This window comes from Schistocerca gregaria, chromosome 7 (genome assembly GCF_023897955.1).
Source record: "Schistocerca gregaria isolate iqSchGreg1 chromosome 7, iqSchGreg1.2, whole genome shotgun sequence".
Taxonomy (NCBI): domain Eukaryota; kingdom Metazoa; phylum Arthropoda; class Insecta; order Orthoptera; family Acrididae; genus Schistocerca; species Schistocerca gregaria.
The window spans coordinates 534,572,111-534,593,450 of record NC_064926.1 but is presented as its reverse complement, the minus strand read 5'-3'; the positions used below and the strand labels follow the sequence as shown (position 1 = coordinate 534,593,450).

Sequence of the window (21,340 nt, the reverse complement as noted above, 5' to 3'; positions counted from 1 at the left end):
GTGTGAAACCACCCACGTGATTTACCAACTACCCTGCCTACACTGTGAAGCCTTCTATGTGGGAATGACCAGCAACAAACTGTACCCACCAGGCCTCAACCTCCGCTAATTTCAAGTTGCCGCCCTCCCGTACATCACTTGTCATTCAACATCTTTGCCCCTGTACTTCTGCCTCGACTGACATCTCTGCCCAACCTCTTTGCCTTTACATATGTGTGTGTGTGTGTGTGTGTGTGTGTGTGTATGTGTGTGTGTGTGTGTGTGTGTGTGTGTGTGTGTGTGTGTGTGCGTGCGCAGGTGTATACCTGTCCTTTTTTTCCTCCTAAGGTATGTCTTTCCTTCCCGGGATTGGAATGACTCCTTACCCTCTCCCTTAAAACCCACATCCTTTCGTCTTTCCCTCTCCTTCCCTCTTTCCTCATGAAGTAACCTTGGGCTGCGAAAGCTTGAAATTTCTGTGTGTGTGTTTTTTATTGTGTCTATCTACCAGCGCTTTCTCGTTTGGCAAGTCACAGAATCTTTGTTTTTTATATATATGAAAGACAAATTAAGTTGTATATAGGTACAATTACAAGACACTTGCACATTGCTTTCAGTCAAGGCCTTCATCAGAAACAGAGATAAACACATCATTCATACACACAAGCAAGCACACTTCACACCTCATGCATACGACAGCCAACTCCGGCAGCTTGGGTCAGAATGCAACTATCACATGGGACGGGGAAGGGATAGTAATGTACAGGTGAGAGGAACTCTGTCTGCCAGAGTGTGCAGGGACTACAATGCCAACAGGAGCAGTGTCTGGAGGTTGTGGGGCAGGAAGGGAGGTGGAGAAAAAAAAGAAGCGAAAAAGGTGAGGCATGGGGAAAGATGGGTAGGTGCATTGGCAGAGTGTGACAAACAAAGAGAATGTGAAGTGAGAATAGGGGGATGGGGAAGGAGATGATAGGAGAGATGTGGGTGGAAACTGTTGGGTGGAATGTGTGGCGACAGCATGTTACCCTAGGTTGAGGCTGGTGTCACAACAGGAGTGGAGAAAGGATGTGCTACTCAGCATAAAACAGAGATGCTGTGTCACAGAAAGGCACAACAAAAAAGCTGTCAGAAAGTTAACTTTCAGCCAACAAACTCTTTGCCAAAGATACTGATCTCTCTCTCTCTCTCTCTCTCTCTCTCTCTCTCTCTCTCTCTCTCTCTCTCTCTCACACACACACACACACACACACACACACACACACACACACGCATGCACACACGTAGGCAGGCTGGCAGGCAGGCAGGCAGGCGCACACACGCACGCACGCAGGTGCGACCGCCATCTCTGGCAGCTGGAGCCAGACTGCGAGCAACAGAGCACTATTAGAGAGGCAACAGGGTGGGGGGTAAGGCGGGGGTGGGGTGGGGTGGGGAGGGGAGGGGAAGGGATAGCAGGGCATGGGTGGGCAATGGTAAAGTGCTGCTGGGAGCATGCAGGGACAATGTGGGGGAGTGGTGCAGGTTGCCCACCCACAGTTACTACTTTTTTGATGTATGCTTCTAGCAGAACTTTATATCCCCCACCCCTCCCTGCTATCCCTCAACCTCCCCATATGCCAGCATCTTCCTTACCCCCACCCAGTTGCCGCTCCATAATGCCCTGTTGCTCAGTCTGGCTCCAGCTGCCAGAGATTGTGGTCGTGTGTGTGTTGTCTAGTTTAGATAAAGGCCTTGTTGGCCAAAAGCTAAAACTTTCTGACAGTCTTTTTTTTTTGTGCCTTTCTGTGACTCAGCATCTCCGCTTTATGGTGAGCAGCAACTATCCTTTCCATTATACTGTTTGATTTTGAAGTGGAGAATGTGTTTTAAGGATAACTCCCATTTGCGCAGTTCAGAAAAGCTGGTAGTGGAGAGAGGAAGATCCAGATGGCTATGATAGTGAAGCAGGCATCGAAATCTAGCATTTTATGTTGAGCTGCATGTTGTGCCACAGGGTGGTCTACTTTGCTTTTGGCCACAGTTTGGTAGTGGCCATCCATCCTGGTGGACAGCCAATTGGTAGCCATACCTATATAAAAAGCTGTGCCATGGCTGCAGTAGAGCTGATAAATGACATGGCTGCTTTCACAAGTGGCCCGACACCTGATGGGGAAGGATAAACCTGTGACAGTACTGGATGAGGAAGTGCTGGTTGTGTAGATTGTGCATGTATTACGCCTGTGTCTTCCCAAGGGATATGATCTTTGTGGGTTGGAGTTTGGAGAGGCATAGGGATGGACTAGGATGTAGTGGATATTGGTTGGGTGACATAACTCCACTCTATGAGGGGTGGAAAGGATCTTTGATAGGATTCCCTCATTTTAGGGCATAATGATAGGTAATTAAAGCCCTGGTGAATGATGTGGTTCAGTTGTTCCAGTCCCGGGTGGTATTGGGGGGTGAAGGGGGTGCTTCTTCATGGCTGGTTCTTGCGGATGGTGGGGGGGATTGCGGGTGCAGTGGAAATGGCACAGAAGATCTGTTTGTGGACTAGGTCTGGGGGATAATGCCTGTTTGTGAAGGTCTTAGCATTCTGAGTAACAGAGTTCTTGTCACTGTAGATAGACTACACCTGGGTGGCCAGGCTTTATGGGACAGATTTTTTGGTGTGAAAGAGGGTGACAGATGTCAAAATGCAGGTACTGTTGGTGGTTTGTGGGTGTAATGTGGATAGAGGCACAATTGGAGCCATCAGAGAGGAGATGTTCAATGTCTAGGAAGATGGTACACTGGTTTGAGGAGACCACTTAAAGCCAATTGGACAGAAGGTGTTGTAGTTGTGAAGGAATGAAGACAGGGTGCTTTGACCCTGAGTCCACATTATGAAGATATCACAAGTGAACCTGAACCAGACTAGGGGTTTGGTGTTTTGGAAGGCTAGAAAGATCTAATCTAGATGGTCCATAAACATGTTGGCATAGGGGGGTGCCATGCAGGTGCCCATGGCTGTGCCGCAGATTTGTTTGTATAACTTTGCTTCAAAGGAGAAGTAGTTGGTTTGGAGTCTGAAGGACATTGGGAAAGGTAGTGTTCAATAGTGGGCATGAGGGATATTTGAGTGTAGGGAAGTGGCATCAACAGAGACAAGTAGAGGTCTAGGAGCTAAAGGGATGGGGATGGTGGAGAGTTGGTGAAAAAATTGGTTGGTATCTTTGACATTGGAGGCTAGATTAAGGGCAACTGGAGGTGCTGGTCAATGGGAGCTGAAATTCTTGCAATGAAGGCAGAATAACCAGCCACAATACAGCGTTTAGGATTTTTGGGTTTGTCGATTTTGGAGAGCATGTAGAAAATGGGTGTGCAGCGTGTCATAGGGGTGAGGAGAAAAACGGTTTCTGGGGAGTGGCTGTAGGAAGGGCCTAAAGCTTTAAGCACAGATTAGAGGTTGCATTGTACTTTTTGGGATGGGATCACTCTGGCAGAGTTTATAGGTGGAAAAGTCAGATAATTGGCAGAGCTGATTGGTGGAAAAGTCAGATAATTGGCAGAGGCATTCTGCCAGATAGTCACTGTGATTCGTAATAACAGAGGTGGAACCTTCGTTGCAGGCAGGGTAATTAGGTCAGGATTTGTTCTGAGGTTGTGTACGGCTATTCTTTCTTCTGCTGGAAGATTTGTGTTCTGAGGAAGGAATGAGGTTGTGTCACACAGGTTGCATGAGAAATGACTAATAATGGAAACAAGAATACAAAAAGAAGTTGGTTAAGAGACTGAGTGAGAAGAGACCATGTCATGAAGGATGCACTGCAAAGAACGGTGAGGATCAGAGGAGGAAGGACAATAACAGCTAACTGATGTAATCAGGACAAATACATTACACATAGTTACAAAAATTATGGTGGAAAAGTGGGAGGACTAGAAAATACTGAACTTGCAATAGTAAAGCTAGCTGATCAGAAAACTGTTGTTTGCACTGTTACACACCCATGAGCTTCAAACTGTATTATCATACTCATTCATTCACATGTCTCATTCTCAATCACACACATAATTTAGATATTCGTCCTTCATTCAGCAAGCTGTTCAACAATTTATTTCTAAGCTCTTTTGCCAATAGCTCAGCATGATAAGACATGAATTTGTTCTTTGTATCAGCATTTTGCATTCCATTGGTAGTGTTTTGAAAATTTCCGTGCAAATTCTAGAATCACTCGGCCTTCCACTGTCTTGAACAAATGATACATTAGATGTGCGTCTCCTGTCTGTGTGTGAAGGTTTGAAGTTTGTTGTACGATGACGGTAGACACAGTGGTCAAACAGCACCAACAAGTACCTGTCGGTCAGGCCATGGAAATCGTAATGAAAGTGAACGGCCAAACCAAGGAACTTCCATGGTATTCTGTGCTGTTTTGTAACTGTGACTATTGTTAGCGACAAAAGAACCATTGAGTGGAAAAAGATTTTTAGTAACTTTTAACTTTGACTTGCTAGAGGAAAGACAGGTGTAGGATTTCTTTATAATAGAGTCGTGGTTAGCAAGCCAACTCTGTTGTAAATGTAACTGTGTTTCTAACATTTGGACATGCGAGGAGACTTACTTAACAGTATTTATTCATCTGGAGAGTGAGATTTGTAAAAGTTTGGTGTTTAAATACACGTTGTTATGTGAAGTAAATGAAACTGTGTACATCTACTTATTTTTATAAGTACAGAGAGTCTTGAGAAATTCCTGTTCCCAACAATACACTGCGGAGAAGAAGGGAAAGGGAGTTTGCAGTAGCAGGCTAACCACCTAGGAAAGTCGGCTAACCATCTCAAGTAAGTCTTATCATTAAAGAAGTTTAAGTTTGCACACATACTTCGCCACTTCAAGTTGTCCAAAAGTTACACATTTTAAAACCATTAACTTTGTATTACACGAAACACTACAATCTGAGCTAATTCCTGGTTGTTGGAAGTGCTCTCCCTCCCTCTCTCTCTCTCTCTCTCTCTCTCTCTCTCTCTCTCTCTCTCTCTCTCTCTCTCTCTCACACACACACACACACACACACACACGCGCGCGCGCGCGTACGTGTGTAATATCATTAGCACCTTAAAAACATCCAACTTCAGAGCGATAACAGACTTTGTCTATTCCAACTGGAAATGATCAGTTTCTGAGTACTATCTACGAGCAGTTACTCACATTTTTGTCACATGTTGGCAGAATCTTCGACATATCTCTATGGCAGATTCTTTCAAAGATTCTTATAGCATTGTTTCCCTAATCTAGGGCAATTAAAGCCTTTCTTCTTCTTCTTCTTCTTCTTCTTCTTCTTCTTCTTCTTCACTGTTTATGTTAATAGCACCTGAGTCTGGTAACATCTATCAACACTATGTCATCCAGTGACACCACAGTGGTGTCATGCGTGAAATAGTGGTCAACGGCTGGCAACACCACAGTGGTGTCGTGTGCGAAATAGCAGTCAACGGCTGGCGACATGGCGGCGTTTGCATAGTATCACTCAGTGGTGGGCGACACCACAGTGGTGTTGTGAGCACAGTATTGTGCAGTGGGCGGTGACAGCATTTTAGCATCTTTTGCATTCTGTTGGAGTTTTGTTTTGGTAACAATAAGTCACTCACATCAACAGGTTTTTTTTTTTTAAGTACTTGTGCCCTTCCATCATGGCAGACGAAATAGATGATACGATTATTTACTATGAATGCACGGACATCTTGTCTGACGTTCCGGACGACTTAGCTGATTGACAAGGAGACACTGGATATTAAAGAGAGAGAGAGAAAGAGGGAGATGGAGAGAGAGAGAGAGAGAGAGAGAGAGAGAGAGAGAGAGAGAGAGAGAGAGAGAGAGAGAGAGAGAGTGAAGCAGAATCGTCAGAAGATAGTGAAATACATCCAAGAAGAATTCGGTGAACGCTACAGTTGCCATCTTATTCGGATGAATCAGACAAAGAAGACAGTACACAGTGGTCAGACTTTGATTTACCAAGGACCAATAATAAATCTGAAGGATCTCCGGGTCTACATATATTTCCCAAAAATACACAGAGCATCGAGGATATTGTAGAATTATATATTGGGAATGATCTATTGGAATATATTAGCGATAAAACCAACAAGTACTACAGTCAAATTGCAACAGAAGGAAACTGGATAAAAAAATGCCAATTTTGTCGATGTTACGGACCCGAACTTAGAAAATGGTTGGGTTTGCTATCCTTATGGGAACTGCAAAAAAGGAAGGACCGATGATTATTGGTCAACGAAACAGTTAATAGACGCAACGATATTTCGCAAAACAATGTCCCGTAACAGATTCAGACAAATATCATCATTTTTACATTTTTCCGACAACTACAATGAACCAAATAATGTCATCGAGCTTTTCAAATTGTGATTTGTAATTGTTTATTTTTCCAAAAAGTTTAAAGGAGCTTTTAATCTAGGTCAAAACATCTCAAATGATGGAGGAATGACACCATGACGTGGACAGTTAAATTTTGAAGTTTACAATGTGTCGAAAATTACAAAATATGACATACTTATTCGGATGCTGTGTGATTTGAGTATGGGATACATTTCCTCATTCAAGATATAGCCCAGCACTGGGCAGCCTTTGGCAAAATCAGTGATGAATCTATTGACACCTTCTTATGGAAAGTGGCATCACCTCTACATCTACATCTACATCTACATGACTACTCTGCAATTCACATTTAAGTGCTTGGCAGAGGGTTCATCGAACCACAATCATACTATCTCTCTACTATTCCACTCCCGAACAGCGAGCGGGAAAAACGAACACCTAAACCTTTCTGTTCGAGCTCTGATTTCTCTTATTTTATTTTGATGATCATTCCTACCTATGTAGGTTGGGCTCAACAAAATATTTTCGCATTCGGAAGAGAAAGTTGGTGACTGAAATTTCGTAAAAAGCTCTCGCCGCGACGAAAAACGTCTATGCTGTAATGACTTCCATCCCAACTCGTGTATCATATCTGTCACACTCTCTCCTCTATAACGCGATAATACAAAACGAGCTGCCCTTCTTTGCACCCTCTCGATGTCCTCCGTCAATCCCACCTGGTAAGGATCCCACACCGCGCAGCAATGTTCTAACAGAGGACGAACGAGTGTAGTGTAAGCTGTCTCTTTAGTGGACTTGTTGCATCTTCTAAGTGTCCTGCCAATGAAACGCAACCTTTGGCTCGCCTTCCCGACAATATTATCTATGTGGTCCTTCCAACTGAAGTTGTTTGTAATTTTAACACCCAGGTACTTAGTTGAATTGACAGCCTTGAGAATTGTACTATTTATCGAGTAATCGAATTCCAACGGATTTCTTTTGGAACTCATGTGGATCATCTCACACTTTTCGTTATTTAGCGTCAACTGCCACCTGACACACCATACAGCAATCTTTTCTAAATCGCTTTGCAGCTGATACTGGTCTTCGGATGACCTTACTAGACGGTAAATTACAGCATCATCTGCGAACAACCTAAGAGAACTGCTCAGATTGTCACCCAGGTCATTTATATAGATCAGGAACAGTAGAGGTCCCAGGACGCTTCCCTGGGGAACACCTGATATCACTTCAGTTTTACTCGATGATTTGCCGTCTATTACTACGAACTACGAACTGCGACCTTCCTGACAGGAAATCACGAATCCAGTCGCACAACTGAGACGATACCCCATAGCTCCGCAGCTTGATTAGAAGTCGCTTGTGAGGAACGGTGTCAAAAGCTTTCCGGAAATCTAGAAATACGGAATCAACTTGAGATCCCCTGTCGATAGCGGCCATTACTTCGTGCGACAATGGGCAATTATTATAACAGTGTAGAACTTGCAGAGAAATTACCTGAAAAGAAAATTCGAGTTTGTGGAACAATACAGCAAAATAAGAGGATTTACGGAAAATTTAAAGTGCGCAAAGTCAATGTGTGTGAAGCTTGTCATCAAAGAAAAAGGTGAAGTACTCGCACAGGTATGGAGAGCTTCGAAAACTAAAACGATACGAATGATCTCTACAATACATAATGCCACTTTGACTGACACTCCAAGAAAACATAGAAAAACCAATTACACAATTAAAAAAACCTGAAAGTGTACTGGACTACAATAAATACATGAAAGGAGTGAATCGGGCAGACTAATATTTGAGTTATTATCCTATATACAAAAAAACTATAAAATGGTCAAAAAACATTTGCATGTATCTCTCTAACTGCACATTATTTGATGCATTCCGTACATGTCAATATTTCAATACAGAACACAAGGGTCTCCAATTTCACGATTTTGTATTGAAAGTGTCTCATTAGTGAATAAAAGACATGTACCTGCTTCTGAGCAAAACTTGGAGTTTGCCACTACATCACATACGTCTCATCATGATCTGGTTGACAGACTTTCCGGTCACATAAAGCAACTGAATAAACGAAAATGAAGAAACTGCCATGTATGTTCCAAAAGCAAAAAAAGAAGAACAACAAATTTAATGTGCAAGTCTTGTGGAGTTGCGTTACATCTTGGAGACTGTTTTGCTGCATATCAAATGAAAGAGAAATACTAAGTACCAAAGACAATGCAAATAAATAAATAAATACATGAAACAAACAAATTTTGTATTTATTTATGTATGCATATCTTTGAAAGTTCATGAAAGTAGGGGAACAGGGTTAAGAACTTATGAGAACTAACGATGAGATTAGTGAAACTTAACAATTTATATCTCCCAATAATGTCAAGAACAGCTGGCAACAAGGCAAGTAATCTGAATTAGCGCTGCCAAGCACATACATTTGTACAAGACATGCAGATGGCAAAGTCTTAACATATTAGCATATTTGCAATCGTCTCACTGTTTAACATTAATTACTCCTAGAGTACTGCACACTGTAATGGTGGCTGGGCTAATATGAATGGTTTCTATATTGGGAAAATTCTTGTTATTATCATTAAAATATACAACTCTATTAGTAAGTTATCACTGTATGTCTGCAAAGGAAGAGCCACTATATTTATAATGCAGAACGTTATATATCATTATATAATAAATATCACTAATTAAGATAGCAAACTCACTTTCAATTAGTTTAACCAGGCTACTCCTCATAACATGTATATTGTCAATTCCAAAGAAATGGAATTTGATATTCTCATAGTTGTTTTCATTTTCATACCCTTTTCCTGCAGCTCGGTTAGCCATAGCATTAATCTGCAATCATTAAGATACAAATGAATAAAGTTCCAACAATAGACACACATTTTCGATGTAAATAGTTACAATTATCCCAAACGGTACAACAACATCTGTAAATGTGGGGCCACATGCAATGACACAGAAATATCTTTCTTTTCTTTAAGGCTTTCCAACTTTCATGCAGTGTGCAACTTTGACATAGAGCAGGAGATATAGAAAAAGATGCACTAAGAATATGACTAGCTACATGCAGTGCTTTAATTGGAACATTTAATGCATGCACTAAGAGCATAATACAACAAGGAACACATGATGTTTTCTACAATTTACTTCAGAAAATTTTGCAATCCTGGCAAGCAGTTGAGTAATCAAGGTAACTTTGTTTTGAAATGGATACTTATTAAGTATGTCCATCAATTCTGTTGACTTACCCTATTATGGAATATTACAATGGAGCAAGGCAACATAAAGACTGCCTATTAGAATAATCATTTTATTTTATTTTATTTATTCCAGTGCATAATTTATTACAATATGAAGTACCAGAATCACCAGTTGGCGCTTCATTATTTACACTAACCACGATTATTTTTTAAAAAATCAAACCAATGATACCTGCTATGTCATTACATAAATAGTGATCTCAGAACTCATACTTGTGAATTTATCTCCTAGTTTCAGATTGACTGTCACACTTCACAAGGTGAAAAAATGGAAATAGTTTTTGAAATAAATATATTGTTACAAATAATTCCCCGTTCGCTTTCCTCATGACTTCATTCCAACAGCTTGAAAATACACACCTGATAAGATAATAATGCTTCAATCAAGAGGTTGGTAAAATCTAAGAAAGTTATGGCTATACACCAAGTAAAACTAGACACTGCTTATTAACAGCATTACTTATGATGCACACAACACAAAAACAAAGATTCATATTTACAATATTAAACAAATTATAATGTTAATAGTGTCAAACCTTTTACATCTGACACACTTTGGTTCCATATTTGTCATCCTATCTGTATCGACAATAATTTTCTTTCTTTTATTTCTTACACTTAAATCCCAGTTATTTATGTCGAAGTACCCTTGGAATGTATATCTACTGCAGTTTCTCAATACATTTTTCACTTCACTTTCTTTTTTGAGCTTAAAAAATTGAATACTTCTTGCTCAATGATGGGCAACTCAGTGGCTAGTTTTGATCCCATTCAGAGGTAAAAAAACACGAGATAGGGCAGGGAGAACAATTGAAAAGGTTTCTTTTGGTAGCATCTGCCAGAAACAGTGCACAATTAAGACATTCGAAGACATTTTCACCATTGGACAAGAGAAGAGAAATAACACAACAGAGACTAAATACAGTTACTTTAATCCATAACAATTTTATGATGCAGGTGTGAAAATACATGTTGTACAGAGTAATCAATATGACAGGACAGTGGGTGTGAGTAAACAGAAGAACATTATGCAGCTGTATGTTTGCAATAAAAGAGATGGCAGAATCAGGAGAGACACAAGCTGTTTAAGTTCAAAGCCAAATCACTGTAGTAGCTGAATGCATTGAATCAAAGCCATAATTTTATTCTATCAGCTGTATCAGATTCTGTGAGTAGGCACGGAGGATGACACTTTTACAGACAGAATATGATAATTTACTTTCCTCCTCCTCCTCCTCCTCATCATCATCATCTAAGACTGATTATGCCTTTCAGCGTTCAGTCTGGAGCATAGCCCCCTTATAAAATTCCTCCATGATCCCCTATTCAGTGCTAACATTGGTGCCTCTTCTGATGTTAAACCTATTACTTCAAAATCATTCTTAACCAAATCCAGGTACCTTCTCCTTGGTCTCCCCCGACTCCTCCTACCCTCTACTGCTGAACCCATGAGTCTCTTTGGTAACCTTGCTTCTCCCATGCGTGTAACATAACCCCACCATCTAAGCCTGTTCATCCTGACTGCTACATCTATAGAGTTCATTCCCAGTTTTTCTTTGATTTCCTCATTGTAGACACCCTCCTGCCATTGTTCCCATCTACTAGTACCTGCAATCATCCTAGCTACTTTCATATCCGTAACCACAACCTTGTTGATAAGGTAACCTGAATCCACCCAGCTTTCACTCCCATACAACAAAGTTGGTCGAAAGATTGAACGGTGCACAGATAACTTAGTCTTGGCACTGACTTCCTTCTTGCAGAAGAGACTAGATCGTAGCTGCGCGCTCACTGCATTAGCTTTGCTACACCTCGCTTCCAGTTCTTTCACTATGTTGCCATCCTGTGAGAATATGCATCCTAAGTACTTTAAACTGTCCACCTGTTCTAACTTTGTTCCTCCTATTTGGCACTCAATCCGTTTATATTTCTTTCCCACTGACATTACTTACGTTTTGGAGACGCTAATCTTCATACCATAGTCCTTACATTTCTGATCTAGCTCTGAAATATTACTTTGCAAACTTTCAATCAAATCTGCCATCACAACTAAGTCATCCGCATATGCAAGACTGCTTATTTTGTGTTCACATATCTTGATCTCACCCAGCCAGTCTATTGTTTTCAACATATGATCCATAAATAATATGAACAACAGTGGAGACAGGTTGCAGCCTTGTCTTACGCCCGAAACTACTCTGAACCATGAACTCAATTTACCGTCAACTCTAACTGCTGCCTGACTATCCATGTAAAGACCTTTAATTGCTTGCAAAAGTTTGCCTCCTATTCCATAATCTTGTAGAACAGACAATAACTTTCTCGTAGGAACCCGGTCATATGCCTTTTCTAGATCTATAAAGCATAGATACAGTTTCCTGTTCCACTCATAACACTTCTCCATTATTTGCCGTATGCTAAAGATCTGGTCCTGACAATCTCTAAGAGGCCTAAACCCACACTGATTTTCATCCAATTGGTCCTCAACTAATACTTGCACTTTCCTTTCAACAATACCTGAGAAGATTTTACCCACAACGCTGGTTAAAGAGATACCGCTGTAGTTGTTACAATCTTTTCTGTTTCCATGTTTAAAGATTTACTTTCCTGTACATATAAAATCTAGCTTCATAGAAGTCTGATTTCCCCAAATAAGCATGTTTGAGATCCATTTAAGCTTTTGTGCAGCATCACAAAAAATGAGGTATGTCCCTTTTATCTAAATGGAAAGTATAATCATTGGAGTAACATATTCTGACATACATCAACAATGGCTAAATCCAGCATGTAATACCATTCCAGAGGCTACATCTACCAACAAGAGTGCCTCCATTCATACATTCCACATCACCACTGCACTAATTATATTGCAGTTCCAAAACCTCCAGGAAATTCTGAATGCTATACTAATCTCAAATAATACAATATATAAATCAATAGTTTCCACAGTATCAGTATTACCTTAATTTCTGAAGGCAAATTAACATTTATGCCCTTTCCCCTATTGTGGACACCACTCCTCGGCGCACCTAGCTCAAGAATCCAGTTCTATAAGATTTTCACGTTTCCTCTGCTTAGTTTCACAATTTAACCTATGCACAGTCTGCTCATTTTCTTACAGTGCCCCACTACCCTTCCCATTTCTTTTGACTTAAAGTGAGTTTGTATTGCAACACTTAGCATGCTGTATCTATGCACACTGAGAGATGCTGCAAGATATCAGCTTTGTCACAGATAGGAATATAATGTATCATTTCCATGCCCTTACTAAGCAATGTACATATCAGTGAGGTTCAGCCATCATTCTTAATTCAAAGATCGTTGGAATACTAGATGATATATTACTCCGATAAAGATGAAAACAAAATGCCAAACTTTTACAGATCAAGTTCTGGAGGACGTCATTCCACATTTCATCAAGTTGGAAAGCATCAGAACACAGGGCAAAAGACACATAAGAGTGTGGATCCAAACTGCAGAAGAGGGAGAAGTGCATCACGATTCCGACGCCGGCTATCATGCCGGCAGCAGCTACTTTACCCCGCACGGTCCGCATAGTCCCAACTTGATGCACGGAATGGAGCTCACCCTGGGCCTCGTGTCCACAACACACATGTAAGACGAGTTGGGATTTGTTCTCAGAATGGAGTTGAGCAATTGTTCATCCTCGAGACAGCGTGCACTGAAGCCTGAAAGCGGTTGACTGCATCGACAAATGGCAGCCTGAAACAAATCCAATGGGAGTGAAATGACAATTACTTCAGTACAAATGTTATTACTAACATAGTCTTAATTTTTGATACATTAATACACAAACTTTTCTACTTCCAGTCAGTAGCAGTTTCAAGCATATACGAAGATAACATAACAGCATCAAACTTTCCTTTCATCTTATCAGATGAAACAATAGTGATACTACTCAAGATTATGTAGTGAAATAGTACAGTTGTCCATTATCACAACTACAAGCAAACATAGTAACGCAGGAATAGGTGTAAATGTTAGTCATCTAAATAGACAGAGAACAGTCAAAGTCCTAGGCATCAGACACCAGAGTGAAGTTAGTAGCACGAATTGTACAGAACAGACAGCAACAAAGAAAGAATGCACAGGAGGTACAAAATGTGTGGCCCATAAAAATTTAGTTATTCTGTTATAGATCACTGAAAAAACACATTGTACTGATGGGGACATATTTAAATTTTAAAAATGGAAAATATGTCAAAAATTACATACCTCTTCTCTTCTTGGAAGCTAAATGCAGTATACTCCCAATAATTAGGGGTAATGTTGAGGACAAGTTGCATGAATAATTGCGATATTTTCAAATATATATTCTTTTAATGATTTCTTGAAGCCTTCAGCTGTCATTCTCTTTATTTTCTATACGATTGTACAATTTTGGCCTTGGACCATTTTCAAGTATTTTATGGATGATTTTTTAGTAACAGATTATGTTGTATACATCGTCGCTCCTACGACATCATGTTATGCTCATAAATTAATTCGAGGTGTTCAAGCTGTTTTAGGATCATGTTACTTTCCTTTGTTTGAAGGTTTATCCAAGTTCTGTGCACATGTACTGTAGGCCTGTCTATTTCTCCAAATAGTCTGTGATGTTGGTCTGCTTCCAAGAGGAACTACAATTTTTCACACAGCATTTCAAATTTTTCTTGCAGTAATAACTTCCTTGTGCTAAAATACCCCTTGGCCCATAAAATCTAGAAGGATATTAACAGTGTGCAATTTGGTACAATGACTGTCAAGGTCACTGTCTTCATCACCACTTTCACATTCACTGTCCTCTTCTGTTCTATTATGAAGTAGCTGCCAATTTCAGCATCACTCACGTACCAGAAGCCGTTCTCACATGTGTTCATCTTCAGACACCCATTCAAGATTTTTTTCCTTCCTTCAACATATTTAAAACCATATAAACCCATTGCCAGATTCATTAGTTGTGCAGCTGTTTTTTCTTCATCAACAAAACCTTAAAAATCACTTTATTCTATAATCGAACTAGTTTATATGGCTTGACTTCCTGATAGGAATCAGAAGTCCTGTGTATAGCACCTAGAATTGTTAACTTCTTCCAGCACGTCACTAAATCATCCTCACTAACTACCATTCTCAGTGGACTGATGCAGTTATGCCTTGGTCCAATGGCTGTATAGTGGCAGTAATGTGAGGATGTAAAAACTTAGTTACCATCATCATGTATGAGAATCCTCTCATTTGGACATGAAGGGACATTTTCAAGCAATAAAACAGTCTTCTGTGGTAGTCCTTTCCTTTTGTAGAAACCACCAAATTTGTGGTACAAAATGTGTGTGGAGTCATGTTTTCAAAATTTCACTATGCATCTAAGCTCCTTTTTGGTTGTAAAAATGCACTGGAAGATCCTTAGCTTTCATATCCTTGAGAGCTCGGGATTTTCTTTTATTTTCCAATCACTAGAACACTAGTTCCACTTTGTGGTTCCCATAAGGATTAGCAGTGCACAAAATTGTAACGCGTTCTTTAGACAACAAGGAGCATGAACTCTCTTAAAAGCAAGATCCTGGTTGGTAGACATTTTTATAAAGACCACTTTCATCTGCATTATAAATTTCATTTGGTGTAAAAGTCTCTTCTTCCACAAATTTCTGTAACTCTCCCAGATGTAATCAGCTGCTGCAACATTTGAACTAAGCCGCTCTCCTCACACCGTACGTTCACGAATCCTGTGACATCATTTGAATTTGGTCAGCCATACAGATGAGGCATTACACTCTCCCTCTAACCTTAGTGCTACATGAAAAAATTTAGGTTTTTCAGCACACATCATACCTGAAACAATGACACCTTCTGCTCATTTTCAGCTAAACCACTGCAAAAGAACAGCATCTAATTCACCAAATGTGGATCTCTTAATGCTTTTTCATGCAGATGCTCCAGAACTAGAACCACATTTCCTGATAAAATTCTTTATTTTTTGCTTACTCTTTTTAATGTCCCAAACAGTCTGCATTCTAGTACCATAAGCAGCCTTTAGTTTTGCAGCAGTTTCTCCCTTCTAAAATCTTTCAATTAATTCTAATTCTTATTTTAATGACAACAAATGTTTCTTTCATTTCTCTGAGATCTCTTTTACAAATTTCTCTTAATTTGTTTTGTTGATGAACAGCAATTACCATAAAAAAACTGAGTTTGTTTCAGATTTACATGGAACAGGCTGCCTGATAACAATGGAAACGGTCATGTGGCAGTTGTTTAAACAATGGAAAAGCACTTATTGTCATGCAGTGCGTTGTTTACTGCTGTTTGCTAAAGATAAATATTGCCATGCACGGACACATATTGTACCTAAAACACACAGTTGCATAGGTACTCTTATTTAATGTGTGCATTAGCACAGCAAAATATATTATGAAGATATGGTAGTGTAGAAACTATGAAATATGGCACAAATATAGGACGCAATATAGCTGCTCAGCATTCTCCAAATACTCTCAGCTCTCCTGACACTGCCAGTACAGTTTTTCTTTTCTGATAGCTACAATGAGTAGCTGTTGAAACATGGAGGTTGCTGCCTATACGAGAGATTTAAACTGGCAGACTGTGACTATTTGAGATCTTGCCCCACTCTCTGACACTGCCGGAGTTGAGCTGACTCTTGGTAGTGTTTACACAACACATATTACTTGCAAAAGCTCTAAGAGTGGAAATATCTCACATGAATAACATGCTTTAGATACTTATTTTCCTCTTTTCCTACATCATACACAAAGATGTGTATGTCCATTTACAACTTGTATGACCATTTACAATTCCTGCCCCCCACTGGCAAAAAGCTACATCGTTAAAGAAATAGCAACATGTGAAAGCACTATGTGTTTTACTAGTTGATACATTCACTGTGTTGCATTTTACATATATTATCCCCCTCCCCTGCCCCCGCTCCTCATCCTCCTCATCTATTTATACCCCACCAAATACTAATTATTTGAGATCCTATTTTATTACTCCCCCCCCCCCCCCCAAACAAAATCAAAAATCATCTTTTCTACTTTCATAACTATGTTTGGTTCTTACTCTACCCTTCATTTTATCCTCTTCCAACCCCAATTTCTTACACACATTTTCTTCCACCTTTGTCTCTCTTCTTTATCATATCTGATGGGTTCTGAGAAATTCGTCCTCTCCTAAATGTTCTTACCAATCTCCATGAATGAGGTAATTTGCTAAAATCATAATCATTATGTGCTCTCTGAGGCCTCCCTTTCATCATTATCCTCCCTTCCTCTCAGATCCTGGGGTCTGTGTTATCTGCCCTTCCTTTCACACCTTGTTTCTTTCCTGAATAAGGAACTACCAGTTTCTAAAGCTGGGATAGTTTTTATTGTACTTTCTCACTTGTCTAACAGTAGTATTTACTATTTCACTTCCTAATGGACATACTGGCAAATCATAATGTCTCCTTGTAATTTTCTAATTACATTCTCAGTGTTGCAAAATTCTGAAAACCGTGTTCACCTTATCAAAAAGCTAACAACTCACACATACAAAAATATATATTTATTATCATTTTGAATGTTCATCTTAAGGAGTACTATGTTATTACCTTGTTATGGTGAAGATACGTGAGCACTGGGAGCCGACCTTTGCTTCTGAACTTGGAGCTACCAATTAGCATTGAAGTAGACGCTGATGCTGGCACGTACAGAGATCGTGGATAGGTATCACACACCTGTAACATATGGACACAGTTTCAACAGCCCACCAAATAATTACAATATGTTTCACAGTTTGAAAATCTTTTGTTAGGTTATATACAATGTGTGATCCATAGACCTTTACTCAGAGGTTGTGAAACATGCCAAAAGAACATAAATACATGATAAGGATCCAAAAAAATATAGAATAAGTTGTTGTTTTGCCCAGGTGGAATAAATCAAATCAAAATTTTAAACTTATCAGGGAAACGACATGTACCACCTGAGCTGTTATTAAAGTTATTTATTTAGGATTGTGATTTTGGTTATGTTGCCACTCTCAAGTAACAACATAAGAGTTTAATAAATAAACAAAATAAATGAAGAAGCAGTTCTGTTTTATGGATACAATCTGTTCTCAAAATTTTTGTAAGGGATAAATCAGTTTTTAAAAAGAATAACAACTTTCTGCAACACTATGAAGTGTGTAAAATCATATTCATTATTGTTGACATAGCACTTGTTGCCAACAATATATTTGTACATTCCACATCTTATGCATACAATGATAGGATTCCTTGTCTCTTAAGACAATCAAGTGTGTTATATTTAGTAAATAAAGTTTGTATAATAATTAATTCCTAAATATGTGAATGATAACAGACGAGACTGATAGAAAACAGAACACAGCAAAGCATAAATGGCTAGAGAAGAAATGCAAAGATATAGAGTTATCCATGACTAAAGGCAAAAAGACGTGCTGCCTATAGGAAAAAAAAAAAAAATCTTTGGACAAAAGAGAAGTGGCTGCATGAATATCAGAGCTCAGGCGGCATGCCAGTACTTAGCAAAGAAGGGATGCCAAACATAGAAGGAATGTATAGCAGGGCTACACAAAAGAGATGAAGCACATGAAAAGTATACAAGCCTTTCAGTGTTCTGTCAAATTTTTCTCACAGTATCATATCTCCAACATTGAAACAAAGCACACAATGCAGAAAAAATTGGAATCCTTGGGAGAATATAACATAACAAAATTCATCCATTTCATAACTACACGAGACAGGCAAAATTTCCTAATATTTCAAGCAGAATCTAATAAGTCCAATTCCATAGAAGACATGCTGACAGGTTTAAATATTCACTGAAGAGTTTAACAAGTCACAGTTGCAAAATATGGAGATGAATTAGTTGAAGAGTGGAAAGACTGGTAGAAGCCAACCCCTCTGAAGATCAGTTTGCATCACAGGTAAGTGTAGGAAAAACAGGAGGCAATACAGAATACTTAAAAGGCAGACCTATGTTTACAGCAGTTATAAGAGTCAAAGGATATGAAAGAGAAGTAGTAGTTGGCAAGAGATTTGAACAGAATGGATAGTGCCTTCAAAGGAGGTTATGTGATGAATACCAACAAAAGTAGAACAAAGGTAATGGGATGTAGTTGCACCACATCAGAACATGTTGAAAGAATTTGATTAGGGCATGAGACACTAAAAGTACCAGGTGAGTGAAAAAAAAGTGAAGCACTCAGAAAGAGGAGGAAACAAAATGAAACTTCAAGTGTTGAGAATGTATATGATGTTATTCCAATTATCACAAAATCAATTCATATTGACAAAGGTTATGGGGCAGTATAATTTCACTTATTAGTACGATGTTGCAACCCCTTTGGCCTGGATGCGTGCACTGATTCATTTAAGAATGGCGCCACAAAGCTGTTGTATCCTCTCCTGTAGCAAGCTGACCGACAACTGTTGTAACTGGTTGTTGGTATCCTGGATACTTGTGCTGAGATGGAGTTGAAAACTGAGTAGGTCCTGCACACATTCTATCAGAGGTAGATCTGTGGATCTTGCTGACCAAAGCAATAACACAACAATACACAGACAGTCCACTGAGACATGCACCATGTGTGGATGAGCAATGTCCAGTTGAAAAATGGCACTACAGTATTTTTACAAGAGAGAATACTCATAAGGATGCAGAATGTCCATGACATACCCTTGCATCATCAGAGTTCCCTTGATCAATACCAGCTGTGACCTGAAGTCATTATCGATTGCTTCCCTTACCATGACACCAGGAGTAATACTGCTGTGCCTCTCCAAAACATTGGAAGAAAAGGACACTCCCCTTCCCCCCAGAAAGACACCAAACTCACTCATAATGATTGCCAGGTAGTGCAGAACTGCAATTCATAACTGAGCACAATTCAATGCAATTCATCAGCAGTCCACACTTCCCAGTCATGGCACCACTCTAAACGCAGTCGTTTATGTTAATGGAGGCCTACGTGTGGAAGGTAGTTCCCTTGCCTGGCTGTTGCTAGGCTCAGAGCAACGATACAGAATGATGAAGTACTGCAGAGAATCCACTGCTCATTGTCAGAGCAGAGGCATCACGAATATGGAGGGTTTACAAAGTGCTTGGTGCACAATACACTGATCCTCCCTTGTGGTACTCAGATTTGGTCGACCTCAACCCCAATAATGTATGTGCCTGCACTCACATTACTGTGCAGTCCAATATTGGCTCACTGTCACATCTAAATGCGAACAAATGTGGAAATTAGATGATTTGACCAGCCAGCCACATGGAGACCCACAATGAGATTCATTTCATGCTTAGTCACTTGTTGATGATGCTGTCTCCCATGAGTATGCAGCATCTCTGTTGGCTTAACAGTAATCAACATCTGATGCTTTTCATGCCACTTATACAGGGTGGAGAAAAATTGTGTCACAAAATTTTAACCCTGGATAGCTGATGCCAGTGGGAACCAAATTACTAGTGTTGTGTAGGTTGACAACATAGCATTTCTAAACTACAGAAACTTGGTACCACGCGCTCCGAGCAGCCGTGGGATTGCCCTGTTCCCATTTGTGGGTTGGTGGGCAGTGCTATGGTCATTCGTTCACACATACAAATGTCACTTGCCCTGTCACTGCCCCAATGTGATATGCACGTGTCGAATAGGTCAAGCTGTTTGTCTCCACGTCATATCAAAGGCATTCACATGTACGGTTCTCTTCGGAGCGCACACGTCACCTGTGATTTAGTCATACAGTAAGCATGGTGGCACAGTATTGTCTTGAAGAGCAATGAGGTACCGTTTTTGTTTATGGACTAGCCGACAGTAATACGCATGAAGCTTGACAGTTGTATGGGGAATGGTACCCAGCAAGACACCAACCACGAACCGCAAACTTTTACAGCAATCCACCCGCATCTTGGTGAAACAGGCTCATTAGTGGGGTATCATGGTGATGCTGAAAGACCTTGAACAATGGGATGTTGCATTTGAAGAGTGTGTTCTTGAACGCTTCGAAGAAACACCTATGACAAGTACTCAAGTGGCTGGACACAACATGGGGGTCACTCATCAGTTAGACTGGGAGGTTTTGCGGGATGACAGCTAACATCCATTTAGTTTCCAATCTGTCAAAGAACTAAATCCTGTGGCGGACTACATGATTTCCATGACGTGATGCACGAGATCCGAACTTCCCCGCCATTCTGTTGTTTACCAATGATTGCACCTTCCATTGGGATGGCCTTTGCAACACTAAACATTCATTACTGGGCAAGGGGAAATCCTCACGTCACTTACATCCACAGAAACCAGGAACGATTTTCGCTAAAAATTTGCATGTACTGCGGGTGACCAGCCAATTGGGCTGGTCCATCTACCTCCTCGACTTACCAGAGCAAATTACCTTCACTTTTTGCAAAAACTCTACCTGGCCTGCTGGAAAATGTTGCCCTGGAAATAGGGCTATGCATGTGGTTGCAGCATGATGGGGTGACCGCACGTAACACCAATATTTTAATGAACACTTCGACAGCCATGTAATTGGCAGAGGTGCTTACAACACCTGGCCCTCTCAATCACTAGACCTCTTGCCACCGAACTTTTCCTACGGGGATTCTTCAAGGTTCTAGTTCACCCACCCGGGCGCAAACCACCTAGAAATGAAGATGAATTAATGGATCGCATTCAACATGCCACCAATCACATCAGAGCAATGGCAGAA

At 40.1% G+C, this 21,340-nt stretch overlaps 1 protein-coding gene across 5 annotated transcripts in view; it reads right to left on the bottom strand.

The window, feature by feature from the left end:
* The window catches only part of LOC126282028 (myotubularin-related protein 6), a 428,326-nt gene that overhangs the window by 92,005 nt on the left and 314,981 nt on the right, over positions 1–21,340 (bottom strand). For all 5 annotated transcript variants that reach the window (XM_049981431.1, XM_049981432.1, XM_049981433.1 and 2 more), the window contains 3 exons: positions 17,216–17,341; positions 13,201–13,335; positions 9,052–9,184 (listed from right to left, as the gene is read on the bottom strand). In XM_049981431.1, coding sequence (XP_049837388.1) covers positions 9,052–9,184; positions 13,201–13,335; positions 17,216–17,341 — 394 coding nt within the window. The remainder of the gene's footprint in view (positions 1–9,051; positions 9,185–13,200; positions 13,336–17,215; positions 17,342–21,340) is intronic.